Raw genomic sequence first — 13,731 nt, forward strand, 5'->3', positions numbered from 1 at the left:
AAATCAGACATTTCCTCCTCCAGGTGGGCTCGAACCACCAACCTCCCGGTTAACAGCCGGACGCGCTAGCCAATTGCGCCATAGAGGATTGGATTCAACTTAAGCGATTTTTGAACCGCTGAGCCTTGTCTGCTTGTTGTTGAACTGAACAGTGAATTTGTGGTATATATTCTAATGTACCTAGTTTCCTGTCGCTGCGCCCTCGTGCCTGGTCCGCGTCCTGGGGTATACTCTGTTACCGAGCATTTGAGCGTCGATGCAGCTAACAACCTACAATATGCATTTCCAGATTTACGCAGAATTTAGAGTTGGAGTTGGAAGTGGAGGCAATGTCTAGTATTTAGCCTGTATTATTTCACTCCTAAAGAGATGTTACGTGGTACCAAAGGACCAAAGAACCCAAGAACTATACATGAGGTTGGAACTTTTTATACGGTTGTTGTGAATTTTATTATGAAAGGATATTTAATCACGAAAAATAAAATATTAACCACGAAAAAAAAAAAAAAAATCACAAAAAAATGTGAAGAGGTATGATATAACCTCGTTAAAAAGAGGACAGATTCAAAAGAAAAAGAATAAATTATAAGAATATAAAGAAAGATGAAGAGAGATGATAAAAGTTGAAGAAGCTGAGAAAAGTCATTGTGGCTGGTAATGTGGCAGAACGAGGACAAACCACATGAACTTACGCAGTGCACCACTGTATGGGTCAGGGTTCAACTAGCAAGGCTGCAGGACTTCGTGAGCAGAGCTTCTGCAGCACCGTACAAAGTACAGCATCAACTAACTTACCAACGTGCGCTTGGTGGGTCATGATCAAAGGGCCAGAACAGTGGCAGTACAGAAGTACATTACAGCACAGCAGTAGATATGATCACCAAGGTGTCTGGGATGCTGGGTCATACACAGCGAAAGTCTCAGGCAGAAGTTGCAGACAATGAGAAAGAGTGAAATAAGAGTGAAGAGAGAATAAAGGCAAAGTAAAGAAAGAGCAAAGAGCTAGCTTTGATTTCACGTGTAATGCTAAGTACATGACAAGATCCCCTGCTTTCTTGCTACGCTGCTAAATACAGCATGAATGAGTAACATGAAATATCCTTGCTATGTGACAGAAAGACACAAAAGTATGAACCCTGGAGCGAAAATACACGCCCCATGATTCTCTGACAGAGACACTCCTTGGAATGAAAATGATCCGAGAAAATTTAGCATAAGTTCTCCCACTGTAAATGAGAAAAACATCCGTAATTGAAGTAATAAACATATTGCTTGTAAAGCAAGAGTTCAATCAAATGGTTTTGCCCCATGAAATACGGTAATCGTTAAATGGTCGTGTAATGCTGGCGCCCGCAACAACAATTGTATTGTCATACGTCGTGCATCTTTGCCGATGAATATATGCAGAACTCCACATTCCTTATCTGAACTGACACTTCACTATCCGAAGTGACAGTGAAGTGTGAAAAGACAGATAAACAAATAAATGAATGGGATAGATTGAATGTCGACAAATGCTCGTCACTCATCTGTCCCGCCCCACGGAATATCTTCGTTACCTTGGTTATCGTGCTCGTCATACATTTGCTCATGCTCACGAGAGTCATTCTGAGGATCAGAGGCCTGGTCACGGTCTCGATGATAATGGTGATGATGATGTTCAGCTCGACGGCTAGACTGTTCACGCCTGATACGGCGGTCATCATAAGGCGAGCTCCCTTCTTCAACAATCGTATGCATTTCGCTCCCTGGGACAAAGCGATTGCCACGTGGTTGACGACCACGAGAGCGGGAGCGGGAGCGGGAACGGGAGCGCGGAGAATTATTGGCATTGCCAGAATCTGCGCCAAAGCGGAAAGTATTGCCAGAAGCATCAGAAGATAGGCCTCCAGAGACGATGCTGTGATGGCTGCTCGACTCTCCCATCATGGTGGGCCTGTCGTATGACCCGGAGGCACCGGGATGGAAGGGATCGAATGGAGCCGGCCCGGAGCTGTTAGAGGTGATATGAAGTCCGCCGTGGTTACCAACGCCGCTTCCATGGGGAGCGCCTCCGTTTGAATGACTGTTGAAGGAGTAGCCAGCGTGGCGACGACGGAGATGAGCGCGGTAGGGATGATGACGGTGGCCCTGGCGTGAAACACGGCCATCATTCATCGATTGGTCACCTTCAGCCATCTCAGTGTCACTCTCAGTAGAGTTTCTACTTTCGACGCGCCAGTTGACGTCTTCATCTTCATCGTCTTCGGAATGACCACCAGTCTGAAGCGGCACATTGTCTTGTTCAACCTGGGCATGCTCCTCTTGTACATCTTCAAGATAGGCGCCTTGCGAAAGTACCCAGTTAGTCACGCTCTGAATATCTCGGATTTGATCATGACCAGAGGACTCGTCAGTCATTTCCTGAGCCCGAAGAGGAGAACTCGGATCCAGTGAGACGAGAAACCGTCCACTGAGACGAGGCTTAGCCGCGGTGCTGGGAGTGGCTACTTCTTGGTGTTCAGGTCGAGCAGCAGGAGAAAGAGTCTTATACTCCTCCTCCCCGAGAGAGTTGAGACGCATACGAGTTTGGCTAGGACTGCTGGCTCCCTTCCATTCCATCTCATCATTTCCACTGCCGCAGTCGTGGCCGCCATGGACAACAGGCTTCCAACCAGAACCCCGCTCCATTACATACAAGGAATCGGTGTCGTCCTCTTCAATATCCTGCCCACCCCACCCAGTGCTGAGAGCGGGCCTTTCAGCTGGAAAAGCCGAATCCGAAGCATGAGATTGCTCATACGTCTGACCTGCACCCAACCGCTCAAGCCAGTTTGGACCCTCCGGAACGAACAAGGATTCTGGGTCTGGGTCATAGAAGTCGTCTTCATCCTGACAGGCAGCGTCTCCTTCTTCATCTCCACCTCCCCAAGCCTGCGTGGCCGCTGCAGAAGATTGACCATTGCTAACTCCATCCTCTGCTTCAATACTTGGAAGCACACGCCCGTTGCCAACATCATTGATATCGATATTCCCGTTGCGACCATTTTGGGCATTTGACTGTTCAATTTCGGATGTATGTCTAGCAGCAATGAGCTTCTTCCGTCTCGAATCTGCAGCTGCCAGCGATCGAAAGAATGTTGCCTTGAGTGTCTTTGTGAGCTTAGTCACGCGGGAACGATGGAGCATGCGCATGAAAGCAGGGCATTCCCTGAGAATCCTCTTGACCATGAAAGAGACCTCGCTTTTGTCAATATCACCACCATAGTCAAATTGGTTAAGAGCCTCATTGAGCTTTGTGGCTACATGGAGGTCGCCAGCAAGGTGCTCATTCTTAGTTATGAGACCGGCAAGAGCAATGAGCTCATATCGTCGCCAGTTATGGCGAGGCATCTTGTTAGGGTCTCTCTGTTGGCGAGGCATCTTATCAGGATCTGTCGGTGAGTGTGTTAATTACTGAAGTAGCAGACTGGATCACGAAAAGACAAAAAGAAGCAACCCACAGACAGAAAAGAAATTAGAACAGGAAGATTCAAAGACGGCGATCGAAGGAATGACGGTCGTCCAGCAGTACTAGATCTGAAGAGATTTGGTAGAGGGCAGGTCAAATGCAGTTGTGCTCAACATTGTCTGCAGTTGGAGCGAACTGTTCATGATGAAACGTAAGTGGAAAAAAGAGTGTGAGTAACTGAAGAGATGAACTCTGCCGAGGTAAACACGGCGGACAAAATCTGCCGTTCATGATTGCATTTGGTTGAAATGTTGTTTTGGGTTTTGTCATTGATGCATTGCCATGGCGATGGTCAGGCGAGAGTTGAAAGTGAATGAATTTGACCTGTACTTGCCCGGGCAGAGTAAGAACATAGAGGTAGATTTTGCAGCGTTTCTACCGGAAAGAGTTGCGTGTAGCACGAGGAATACTTTCCTGAATTTGGTGGAGCAAAATCCATATGTACCCGTCTCTGACTTCGAGCCAGTCGAAGACCGCAAGGGAGTCCCTCATTACTATCAAGATCCGGGACGCAACGCATCTGATCCCAGATCTGCCAGGTCACCCAAAAAGAGCAAACAACAGGACTCATTTGACTGCCAATAATGCCACGATAGATTGTCTTGAAAATCCAGTTCTCAAAGGAAATTTCGACGCTCGCACTCAGGAAAATGAATCCGCAATTCCACTTCCAACCACCTCGCAACTCAGACACGCGGAAAACAAGGCAAAATTACATCACTGGCAGCAGCATGCAAAAGAAAGACTTCAAGAGTTTCCCAAGGCTTGAAAGCCAGTCATATCAAAGCAAGGGCACTAAATACTGTTCAACTCACAATATATATGTATGTATATTTGATGACGCCACTTTCGGCAAACGACAAACTAGATATATGGGTATAAAAGCAAGAGGTGTCGCTGATCCAACTCCTCATCAAAACGAAAATGACATTTCAGACTCCGCGAAATGCAAGTTATATACTTTTGCCGCAATTCTTGATCAGTAAATGCCTTGGGTTCTGTACTGGAATGTATCGTAACTGCGACGTATTAGAAAAAAATTCTCCGAATTACGATCATTTTCAGCCGCTTACAGTCTGGTATAATAGCTGCCCAAAGCCTTTCCTATCAAATCAGTCTCGACAAAGAGTTCGGCCTCTTCCTGACTCATATGAAGTTGGAAGCGCTGGCGCAGAGACATGACAGTCTGAGCAACGCCGGATGAGAAGCAAGGCATTTTGGACTGCTTTCCCATCATATCAACAAGCATAATTATCTTATCTGCCGATTTGCGAAGAGCTTCACATCACGTCAGAGACGGGTACACACAATTCTTGTAAACTATAGACAAACCTTGGAAAGCTTGTTTACACAGAGCTTTGTATCCCTCAAATTCTGGCGAACCAACCCCGCCAAGCACGTCGACATAGTCCTGTGTCAGCTTGAATGGTGCGGCTTCGAAGCCCACAGAGCCGGGCGAGTTCGAAAGCATGAATCCGAAGTCTATATGGATGATATCTTTATAATAGTTAGGCAAGCCCTACAACTGCGGGAACATCTTTTAGCACTTACGACCCTGGTTGTCTGCTCTTACCGTCAGCTACACAAACTCCAAAGAAAGGGCGATGAAGTCACATACCTATTAAGATGTTTCCATTATGGCGATCTTTAAGCTGAAGAACGTATGATATGATACTGTAAGCTGCAAGAGAGCGCATAAAAGAATCTGCAGCTGCTTTGTAGGTCTCCGTCTCGGGTTCACCGAAAGCCTGATCAATCAGTATTAATAAAAAAAAGAGATTGGAGGCAGAAAGATACTGACCTTTACAAAGTGATCTTTGAGAGTAGCGATGCGTCTTCGAGGGTTGGTACCAGCTGCAATAGTGGCAAATGTAAGACTGCGCTTCAGCGAGTGAAGGGAAACGCCGTTGGTGATTGTCTCTATCAGTCCAGAGGACTGATTTATGCATTAGCTTTACTTCCCTCTTCACAGTGTATACAGGCTACGCACTTCACCGGCTACCAATATCCTCATTCGCTTTACCCATACCGGAATGGCCGTGTCTCTCCAGATATTCGAGCACACGGCAATAAGCTGGCATGCAAACGCCTCTTGCCGTAGATCTGACCCAGTCTTCACAATTACACTCAAGAGATCCCAATTTTTCAGTAGACCATAGGGCGAAGACTTTCTTATTCGCTCCTTTTTGGCCTTCCATTCTTCACCAAACGTGGCCGCGCTGGGATCATCGCGATCGCCTTTCCGAGCAAGGCCACCAGTCTTCTGGTCATTCTCCATCCGCGCTGCACCAGCACCACTCGTGGGTCGTGTTTCTGGTGCCTCATTTTCTCCGAGGCCAAGAGGGTCTTCGATTGACTCGTTCGCGAGAAACATGTCGAAAGTCGGAGCGCTGCCAGACCCATCGGCATAGAAGTTCTGCTCCTCAAGATTCTGCATACTTGCAATGATTTTTGCCTTAATTCCCTCCACTTCGTCCTTGGGCCGCTTTGCCCCACTGGAATCAAGCTGCGCCAGCATTTGAGCAGCAGTTCTCATGTGAGTAGCCAGCGCGGGAATATCAGGCTGGTCAAAAGCAGACGCACGACCTCCTGCAATGGTCGATTTTCGGTTTCTGCCACTTAAAGTGGATCTGTCGTAAGCGTTTATTCTGGGCGAATTAGATCCAGAGGGCAGAGGTGAAGAGAGCTGTGACCGATTACTGAGCAGGTTTGGGGATGCCAAGGCATTTCCCTGACCGGCAAATGCGGATGATAAGCGTTGAGGCGAGACACCTACGCCATCAAGATCTTCTATGAGCGGAGAGCTGCCCAGGTCACCGGTGGTCGGTTCAAAGACGCTATCAATCTCGATTTCGATCTCTGGATTTGATTCTTTGTCTCGAGCCTTGACTGTAAGATCAAATATGCGCCTTCGCCCCGCAGCTTCCTCGGAACCAAGCTTTACGAGCAGCTCCTTATTACTCTCTGAATCGGGGTCAAAGTCAAAATCTTCTCTAAGCACTTCAACCATGAGCAGGAAAGGAACCCTTTCCGCGCTATTCAGCACAGTCGCTTCAGCCGGGTTGAGTCGCACAATCCTATGGTGCTTACTCTTCGCTGCTGAACCATCCGGAAGGGTCGCTGGGCAGATGACGGGAATATCTACTTCAGCTGGAAGGTCCTGCGATACAAGAGCTAATTCGGCACGTAGGGCACTGAGACGAGCAGGCTTAGGTACGACAACGAGGCGATTGGAGATATCTTCAAGAGCAGACAAAAACAGGGTTTCGCTTCTGAAATAATTAGATTTCAGAACCCGAACACGCTGGGTCCGGGTGAGTTCACGTGGCGCCGGTGGAGTTTTGGGCCTGGGCGATGGTCCTCGAAGGGGGAGGTCGGCTGGACGGAGAGTGGGATTAGGCACTCTTGGATCAGACGGTTTTCGCATGCCTGATGGAGTTCTTATATCGGGCATAGAGGAGGAATTGAGCCGAGTAAAGTCATTAGAGGACAATTGTAACGACGAGAGTCTGGCAGGTTTCGACGAGGGACGCGATGCGGAGCGGGCGGGCCTTGGGCGATCCCCAAGATCATGGAGATCGTGAAGATCAAAGGCTGAAGTGGGTGCTGGAGGTCTTGTTGGTGTACCCGCATGCCTCGGCCTTGCTGGCCGCGTTGAAGGGGTTGTTGATACAGTCTGACTCCTCCGCAGTCCTTGCGGAGATTTTGCCTCAAACTGGGTGTCTCCTAGTGGTCGAGGTTTGCGGGCCTGGGCAATAGCCAGCGGACCGGCAAAACCAGGTAAGAACGGCGCTGCGACACTAGCTAATACGAAGCTGGCTAATACCGCCATGGGATAAACGTTGTCATGTATTTTCTCCCGGCGGACATCATCTCCGCCAAAGATGATATTCTGAACCTGATTGTACACTCGCCGACATGTCTTGAACTCATTGGAATGAGGATTGTCCGCTAGCTCGTGAAGATAGGTCTGAAAGAGCCAAAATGTCTGTAATTGCGCGCCGCGATTAGCCCACCTTCCGTATGGTATAGCCTGGATGCGAGATTCGATCTCACCAGCAGAGCGCCATTTACAGATTCCTGGCAGAGCTCAATTATGAAATCCTCGAGGGCCATAGATTCATTGTCGACGCTAATGATTAGATGGCATAGCTGCGGAAGAAAGAACTCAATCTCCTCATGGGTGAACTGGCGGAGTTTAGAGCAAAGGACATGATGGATTCCGATGTGATCAGCATATCGGCTGCAGCGGAATCATCAGCAGACGGACTCAGGAGACGAGGGATAAGTTATGCCTAGACGTACGAGAGGTAGGCTACTGGCAAGAAAGGATCATTGTTGAAATAATCGGAATCGATCAGTCTCCGTAAGAGGTCCCAAGACATGGAAAAGGGTTAGGTGGTCCGCATCGGCATGAGATGAGACCAATCTTCTTTGACTGCGAGGATATTGCGCTTTCAAATCCAAGGATAAAGTAAGCAGCTAGGTGCTTTTTTTCTCTGGTCAAAATAAGAAAATATTGGCGGATGTCGAATGCGGTGTGGGATATTCAAACTGGCCAGAAGCGGGAGGATATCGGGGGATGTGGGATGCAATAAGCTATCGGTACCTGCGCTGTACCGATTGTCTCCGGGAGCTTCACCGCCTTGATCTCCGCCAACCATCGAGGTATCTGCCCCGTACTCTGTGATATTGACACGTATATAAAATCTAAAATCACCAGGAAATGCAGTATCACCCCATGTTCAACAGTTATTATTGTTCCTTCTGGCCTGTAGTATACCCCTTTACTATATGACATACACTCTCTCATTTTTGTCGATTTTACTCCATACTTACCGGGGACATGATCAATCGCTGAACCATGCGTAATTTGGGCGATCATTCGCTTTGCCCAGAATACGCAAACCTCCCCGCGCTATACATCCATGTCAGCCAATAAGGCTTTGTGTGTTAGTAGGCTGTGTGGGTTTGCCATGATATTATATAGGAGCTGACTAGAGCGATAGCTACACCTGCAGCACGCTATTACAAGATGACAGTGAGGCACAAACACCGCCGTCACTTTAGTGTTGTGAGATCTACCAACAAGATCCATTGTCAATGTCCAACGTCGTCTATACCCAATGCTAGACTCATGCTATCTACTCTTTCTGCGCCATATGTGTTTCCAGAAATTGACTGGCAGAGCATGCAATTGATCGACCTGAGATGATTTCAATGTAATTCATTCCATCTGACATCCGCCACAAGACTCTCAGCTCGTCCCCATCTCTTGTTCTTATCAACTGAAGGTGTCAAACATGCCCTGGAAAAGAGGCTCGTCCAAGGCCAAAGTAGAGGAGAGGACAAATTGTTCTCAACCACCAAACCCGCCTGCAATGGAGACACCCTGCACTACTAGCCTGGATCAAGCCTCATCTCCAGCTGCCTATAATGATAATTCAATTCCAAATTCGCCGCCCGTTCGTTCCTCATCAGGCTCATGGGAAGACTTGGCCTCAATAGCTCAAGCACTCAAGCAGGTTACAAAACATCATGAAAATCTCGGTAGTCGGACGTGGCAGCGAATGACTGTGAGAGCAAATGACCTTGGTCATGCTATGACAAACAAGGTTCTCTCCAAACTCAATATCGTCATCACATCCATAGATGAGGAACAGTTCAATGGAAATGAACACGATTTAGGTTAGCAGATGCTTCTCCCCACTCGCTTTAATCCATTCTCAACGAACGAGAGACACAATAAATCTAATGCAAAATAGAAATAAACGATCAAATAAGATCAGAGTCTCCACCTCCGCAAGCAGAAGACCCTGGCAGTTTTGAAATACCACACAGCTCAGGCACAAACTACTTTGCCAAGGTCTCTTTATACAGAAACTCCAAGCTTCCTGCAGAGCTACCACCTCTCAAATTGTCAGTAATTAATACTCCCTGCGATATTGAACGTGTGTTTCCAGCTTACTTACATTGAGCCCCAGACATCCAGATGCTTGGCCTCTTTTGTGTCTCGCATCTCAATTTTCGGAGCGAGTCTATCAAAAGCCCGTTGGGGCCGAACGTCTGACCCATGTTGAGGCAAGTTTGCGAAAAGGAACCAAGGCAATGGTAATCAAGTCTGTCCCCGTCGACGACGTTCAAACCATTGTCTTTGCGATCCGTGGCAGTCAGACATTCTTAGACTGGGCTGTCAATCTACAGACAGCCCCGGCATCACCTGTACGATTCTTAGTAAGTTGTTTCCCAAGCAAAACTATCCTGCGATACATAACACTAATTGCTCCATGAACAGGACGACGCTACTAACCTCTGCCACCAAGGTTTTCTCGCCGTCGCACGCAAAATGGTATCCCCGGTAGCAGCACGCCTTCGGGCTCTTCTCGAAGAAGATCCAAGTCGAAGCCAATGCTCGCTACTCATCACGGGCCATTCTGCCGGAGGCGCGGTAGCCTCTCTCCTGTACGCGCACATGTTGGCCCAGAACGTAAACTCTGAGCTGGACTTTGTTAAAAACTGTAAGCCTCCTTTTGAGCTCCTTGCCAGTTAGCCGCATCACTACTCTCTTTTCTTTCCCCCCTCCCTACCCTCTACCATCTAATCGATAACTCGTACTCACAACAAACGATCAGGCTTCCAATGCATCCACTGCATTACCTTTGGCGCGCCTCCCGTCTCTCAAAAACCAATTACCAAACCTGATCAACCCACAGTTCTCAACAATTCCGTACCTGCCACATCTTCCATCAATTCCGGCAAGTCTCATCGTCAACCACCACACATTCCCTGGCTCAACGAATCTCTCTTCCTCTCGTTCATCAACGAAGGCGATCCCGTCGTGCGCGCCGACAAAGCATATGTTCGGTCCTTGGTCGATTTATATCTCACGCCCATACCGGCAGCGCTGGGAGGGACATGTGTCGCAGACATTGTCCAACCTGTCGCCAATACACTTCGACTGAATCGCCTACCTAAGCTTCCTTCCTCTTTAGACCTGCGTATATCCTCGGGTTCTACTCATCCTCATCGTCAACCTCCCAACGCCCGGATGAGCCAGACACGCGTCCGCACGCTCACCTGGCAGCTCCCTCCGCCGCTCCTATGCAACGCAGGAATGCCTGTATTATTACGAGACGACAAAGGTGGATCACTAAATGACTCTCAAGAGAACAGCATACATGCATATGCGGCGTATGTAATATCCACGCAGCAGCTGCGAGGCGTCGTTTTTGGCGATCCAATGATGCATATGATGACTGAATACGCAAAGCGGATAGATACTATGGCGACAAGTGCAGTCATTTCTGCATTGGGTTATTAACTTGTTTTTTAAACCATTTAAAGGCCTATAGTATAGAAAGGCCCATTAGATAGCGACAGTAATACAGTATAGAAAGTTACATACACGCAATACGACAAGACAGGGGGATATCGAAGAACGAAAGAAATAAGTGCAATAAAAAAGCAACAAACATTTGCAGGCAGGCCAGGCCAGGCCAGGCCAGACCAGGTTAGTCTAGGTTTTGTGAAAGTGCAATCCCGAGAGTGTGGAGAGCAAAAGTAATATCGAAAGAAAGGAAAAAAGAAAAAAAAAAGATTAAATTTCAAGCCAGGGGGCTAATCCAGCAAACCGCTCGGCATACAGAGTATGTAAGAAACCGCTTTTTCCCGTTTGACCTCTTTATATGACTTTCTTCCGCACCTAGTTTTCTCCTCCCTCCTCATACCGAAGGCGCAGCTTTCTGCCCCACTCTTTCTCCCCCGCCAACCCGCCACAATCAACAATCATCGACGAAGCTTTGACCAAGCTTTGACAAAGTCATTCTTCTCCCTGACGCCAAGCGCAACACGCTTGACACGGCCTAGTCTGGCCAGAGCTTCTCCGACCTTGTCCAATAGATTTCTCTCCTCGCTCGTAAGTTCTGCGCCTGAATCGGAGCCCGTAAGGGTGTCGCTGCTGCTTGCCCGATCCTCCGCCTGCAGAGTATCAAGATAGTTTGTAGCATACGAGTTCTTTGCTGGGGGTAGAGGATCCTGAGAAGTATTGTAAACGCTTTCGGCGATGCGGACGCGGATACAATGTGTGGGCTTGCTCAAAAGGTTCCACAAAAATCCGAAGTAGGATCCTGGTACAGGTGTGGTGATGTCTGCCGGCGTGTATCGGAGGCTGAGCGGAAAGATTTTGGCATTGCGCGGCGCGGTCAGCAGTGACGGACTAAATGGAAGGATCCCGCGTCCGTTGGTTGTTGTGCATTCAGGAAACACGGCAATGACTCGCTTGGGGTGCTCTCGTAGGAGCGTCTCCAGATCGACCAGCTGCGCGCCTGGTGGTGGATGGACGCGTGGCTTCGCAAAGGCACGGACAATAGCTTGGAACAGCGAAATTCGATGAACGAGGCGCGTGGACGGATATGATGCTGTGAAGAGCGGGTCGAAAATCGCTGCAAGATATAGTGCGTCAATGGGAGACGTGCTTGATGATGCAATGATAGATGATGGTCCCGGAAGTCGGGCTGCTTGCTTGGCTAGAGACCTAGTACGTTGATCGGTCAGTACCAATGTCTGGCATGCGGCATTTGCTCTGTCCAAACCCGATCCATAGACAAGAATAACTTACCCCTTTCGTACACCGTCAATTTGTAAATCAATCCACCATATCCCCGGAATCGCTAGGATCGACCATAATGATGCCTTTTTGCCCGCGCTTCCAATCGGCAGCCAGCGCAATATTAAGAAATAAGTCAAGATCGCAGTAATCAATAGCGGAAGTCGGATCACGAAGAGAAAAATGTGAAAGGGGAGTTTAATCCCGGCGGGTTGCGTTGAAACAGGGAAGAAGGGCGCGATTCCGGAGCCTGAAATGAGCAACAATAGTTAGCGCTGAGCTCGTTCTTTAAATCTCATTTTCTACAATTTTTTTCTGCGATACAAAGCTTGGAGACTGCTGGCCACGAAACATACCTCTGTCCCGAAATTGAGAGAACTTCTCCATGGCGGGTAATCCTCTTGTTATTGCGATTGAGTTCGTGATAGAGGGGTATTATCCAGATACGTGTCCGTTCCCGAGGGAACCAAGAAGAAAATAAGCTCGGCGGAAGAGCTCCACAATGTCGCCAGGCTTGCCTTGACCCGTTCTGTTCTATGACGAAGCCGAAGAGATATGGTGAGGGTTTAACGCGAATCCCAGCACAAGCACAATGTTTCTGAAGCTTGCCCAGCTTGTCGGGACGATAATTCGCTCGATTGAAGAATATCTTTCGAACCTCTCAAGCGAAGGCCCCAGTTTGGGAATCTCTCGTGTCGCTCCCTGGGGATTATCTCCGCTTAGATCGTAGGTAGGGATTTGGGTGATGCGAGCGCTGGTGGAAGGTAAATACCAGGATACAGTGGCCGGTTGGGCAACAAATATCCTGACCCTGCGCTAGAAGCGGTCACTGCCCGAAACCGTACAGCTTGATTACTCCGTATTTGTACCCAAAGATGACGGCGTTCAGGGATTGACGATGGGAATTTTAGTTGGAAATTTTAAGGCGATTGGCGAGTTTAGTTGGCGTTAGGTAAGTTTAGTTGCCCGAGATCAAGTCATCATCATCATATGGTGCTCGTCATCCGCGCTGAAGCAGGAATTCTACTACCCGGTTGACGCAGCTGATCAGCTAAATAAATGAGAGCTGAGATAGTTTAATAATGGAAAATACCAAAACTTCTTGTGCTGAGCGAGTAAATGTACCTGCTCGAGGCAGCTGAAGAATCTTTGACGTGGTTGAAAGCAGAATGCCTGTCGTTCAGGTCGACCGGGGGCTTCCTCGCCTCGTGCGAGGTGCGAGGTGCACCTTCACATGCTAAACCGCCAAGCTCCAAGTCGTTAATTGGATACAAAGTACTTTGAGTCTCTTAGTCAGCGACATCTCACGAGGCTTTGACAGCCAATTCGGACCAAAACCCGCCAATTAGCGTAGGAGTATCTCCATTCTTATTCACTTGCCAGACTTCATTGTTTGATTGTGGACTTCGATGCCGTTGTAATGAGAGAATATAATAAAAAACGAAAGCTTCCGAATTATAACAATAAATTTTCAACAACAAGCAAGCTGGATCCAGCAATGCATATATGGTGACAAAAATCAAAAAGCATAGTAGCGCAGGGGATCGAACCCTGGACCTTCCCCGTATCTCCAAAAGCCCATCAAGAACTTTGTGAAGGGGAAATCATACCACTAGACCACGCCACTGATTACTGC

The 13,731-nt window shown here is 48.1% G+C and overlaps 4 protein-coding genes and 2 non-coding genes across 6 annotated transcripts; 1 reads left to right on the forward strand and 5 right to left on the reverse strand.

Annotated features, from left to right (window-relative positions):
• Positions 1-14: 14 nt before the first annotated feature.
• On the reverse strand, positions 15-88 carry L228DRAFT_t89. Its single transcript has one exon. It is a non-coding gene; the product is annotated as a tRNA-Asn (tRNA).
• A 1,433-nt stretch (positions 89-1,521) lies between these two features.
• On the reverse strand, positions 1,522-3,892 carry L228DRAFT_277919 (hypothetical protein; the record flags this gene model as incomplete). Its single annotated transcript, XM_018335635.1, has 1 exon — positions 1,522-3,892. Exon 1 carries the CDS (start codon positions 3,400-3,402, stop codon positions 1,522-1,524), a length of 1,881 nt encoding a protein of 626 aa, XP_018187208.1. The 5' UTR covers positions 3,403-3,892.
• Positions 3,893-4,364: 472 nt separating this feature from the next.
• L228DRAFT_157000 (phosphatidylinositol 3) lies at positions 4,365-8,035 on the reverse strand. Its single transcript, XM_018329355.1, has 9 exons — positions 7,796-8,035; positions 7,547-7,733; positions 5,481-7,478; positions 5,292-5,426; positions 5,109-5,238; positions 5,042-5,053; positions 4,823-4,987; positions 4,564-4,768; positions 4,365-4,509 (listed from the first exon to the last, which is right to left on the reverse strand). The coding sequence occupies exons 1-9, from the start codon at positions 7,873-7,875 to the stop codon at positions 4,470-4,472; spliced, it is 2,952 nt and encodes a 983-aa protein (XP_018187209.1). The 5' UTR covers positions 7,876-8,035; the 3' UTR covers positions 4,365-4,469.
• A 584-nt stretch (positions 8,036-8,619) lies between these two features.
• On the forward strand, positions 8,620-11,043 carry L228DRAFT_157040 (alpha/beta-hydrolase). Its single transcript, XM_018329356.1, has 5 exons — positions 8,620-9,178; positions 9,256-9,409; positions 9,475-9,724; positions 9,786-10,008; positions 10,123-11,043. Exons 1-5 carry the CDS (start codon positions 8,794-8,796, stop codon positions 10,809-10,811), a joined length of 1,701 nt encoding a protein of 566 aa, XP_018187210.1. The 5' UTR covers positions 8,620-8,793; the 3' UTR covers positions 10,812-11,043.
• L228DRAFT_157045 (hypothetical protein) lies at positions 11,044-12,848 on the reverse strand. The gene is made up of 3 exons (XM_018329357.1): positions 12,452-12,848; positions 12,108-12,345; positions 11,044-12,023 (listed from the first exon to the last, which is right to left on the reverse strand). The coding sequence occupies exons 1-3, from the start codon at positions 12,480-12,482 to the stop codon at positions 11,276-11,278; spliced, it is 1,017 nt and encodes a 338-aa protein (XP_018187211.1). The 5' UTR covers positions 12,483-12,848; the 3' UTR covers positions 11,044-11,275.
• Positions 12,849-13,624: 776 nt separating this feature from the next.
• Positions 13,625-13,722, reverse strand: L228DRAFT_t88. Its single transcript has one exon. It is a non-coding gene; the product is annotated as a tRNA-Val (tRNA).
• Positions 13,723-13,731: the final 9 nt, after the last annotated feature.

This window comes from Xylona heveae (genome assembly GCF_001619985.1).
Source record: "Xylona heveae TC161 unplaced genomic scaffold L228scaffold_7, whole genome shotgun sequence".
NCBI classification, from domain to species: Eukaryota; Fungi; Ascomycota; class Xylonomycetes; order Xylonales; family Xylonaceae; genus Xylona; species Xylona heveae.

Bases quoted from the DNA above. Each gene is read 5' to 3' on its own strand.
- L228DRAFT_157000 (XM_018329355.1), bottom strand. From the start codon at position 7,875: ATGTCTTGGGACCTCTTACGGAGACTGATCGATTCCGATTATTTCAAC. The intron at 4,769-4,822 runs GTTTGTCTATAG...CGTGATGTGAAG, and splicing joins GTGTAAACAAGCTTTCCAAG to CTCTTCGCAAATCGGCAGAT. The intron at 4,510-4,563 runs GTAAGCGGCTGA...AATACGTCGCAG, and splicing joins GGCAGCTATTATACCAGACT to TTACGATACATTCCAGTACA.
- L228DRAFT_157040 (XM_018329356.1), top strand. From the start codon at position 8,794: ATGCCCTGGAAAAGAGGCTCGTCCAAGGCCAAAGTAGAGGAGAGGACA. The intron at 9,410-9,474 runs GTCAGTAATTAA...ATTGAGCCCCAG, and splicing joins GAGCTACCACCTCTCAAATT to ACATCCAGATGCTTGGCCTC. The intron at 9,725-9,785 runs GTAAGTTGTTTC...CTCCATGAACAG, and splicing joins CATCACCTGTACGATTCTTA to GACGACGCTACTAACCTCTG.
- L228DRAFT_157045 (XM_018329357.1), bottom strand. From the start codon at position 12,482: ATGGAGAAGTTCTCTCAATTTCGGGACAGAG. The intron at 12,346-12,451 runs GTATGTTTCGTG...TGCTCATTTCAG, and splicing joins CTCTCAATTTCGGGACAGAG to GCTCCGGAATCGCGCCCTTC. The intron at 12,024-12,107 runs GTAAGTTATTCT...TCAACGTACTAG, and splicing joins ATTGACGGTGTACGAAAGGG to GTCTCTAGCCAAGCAAGCAG.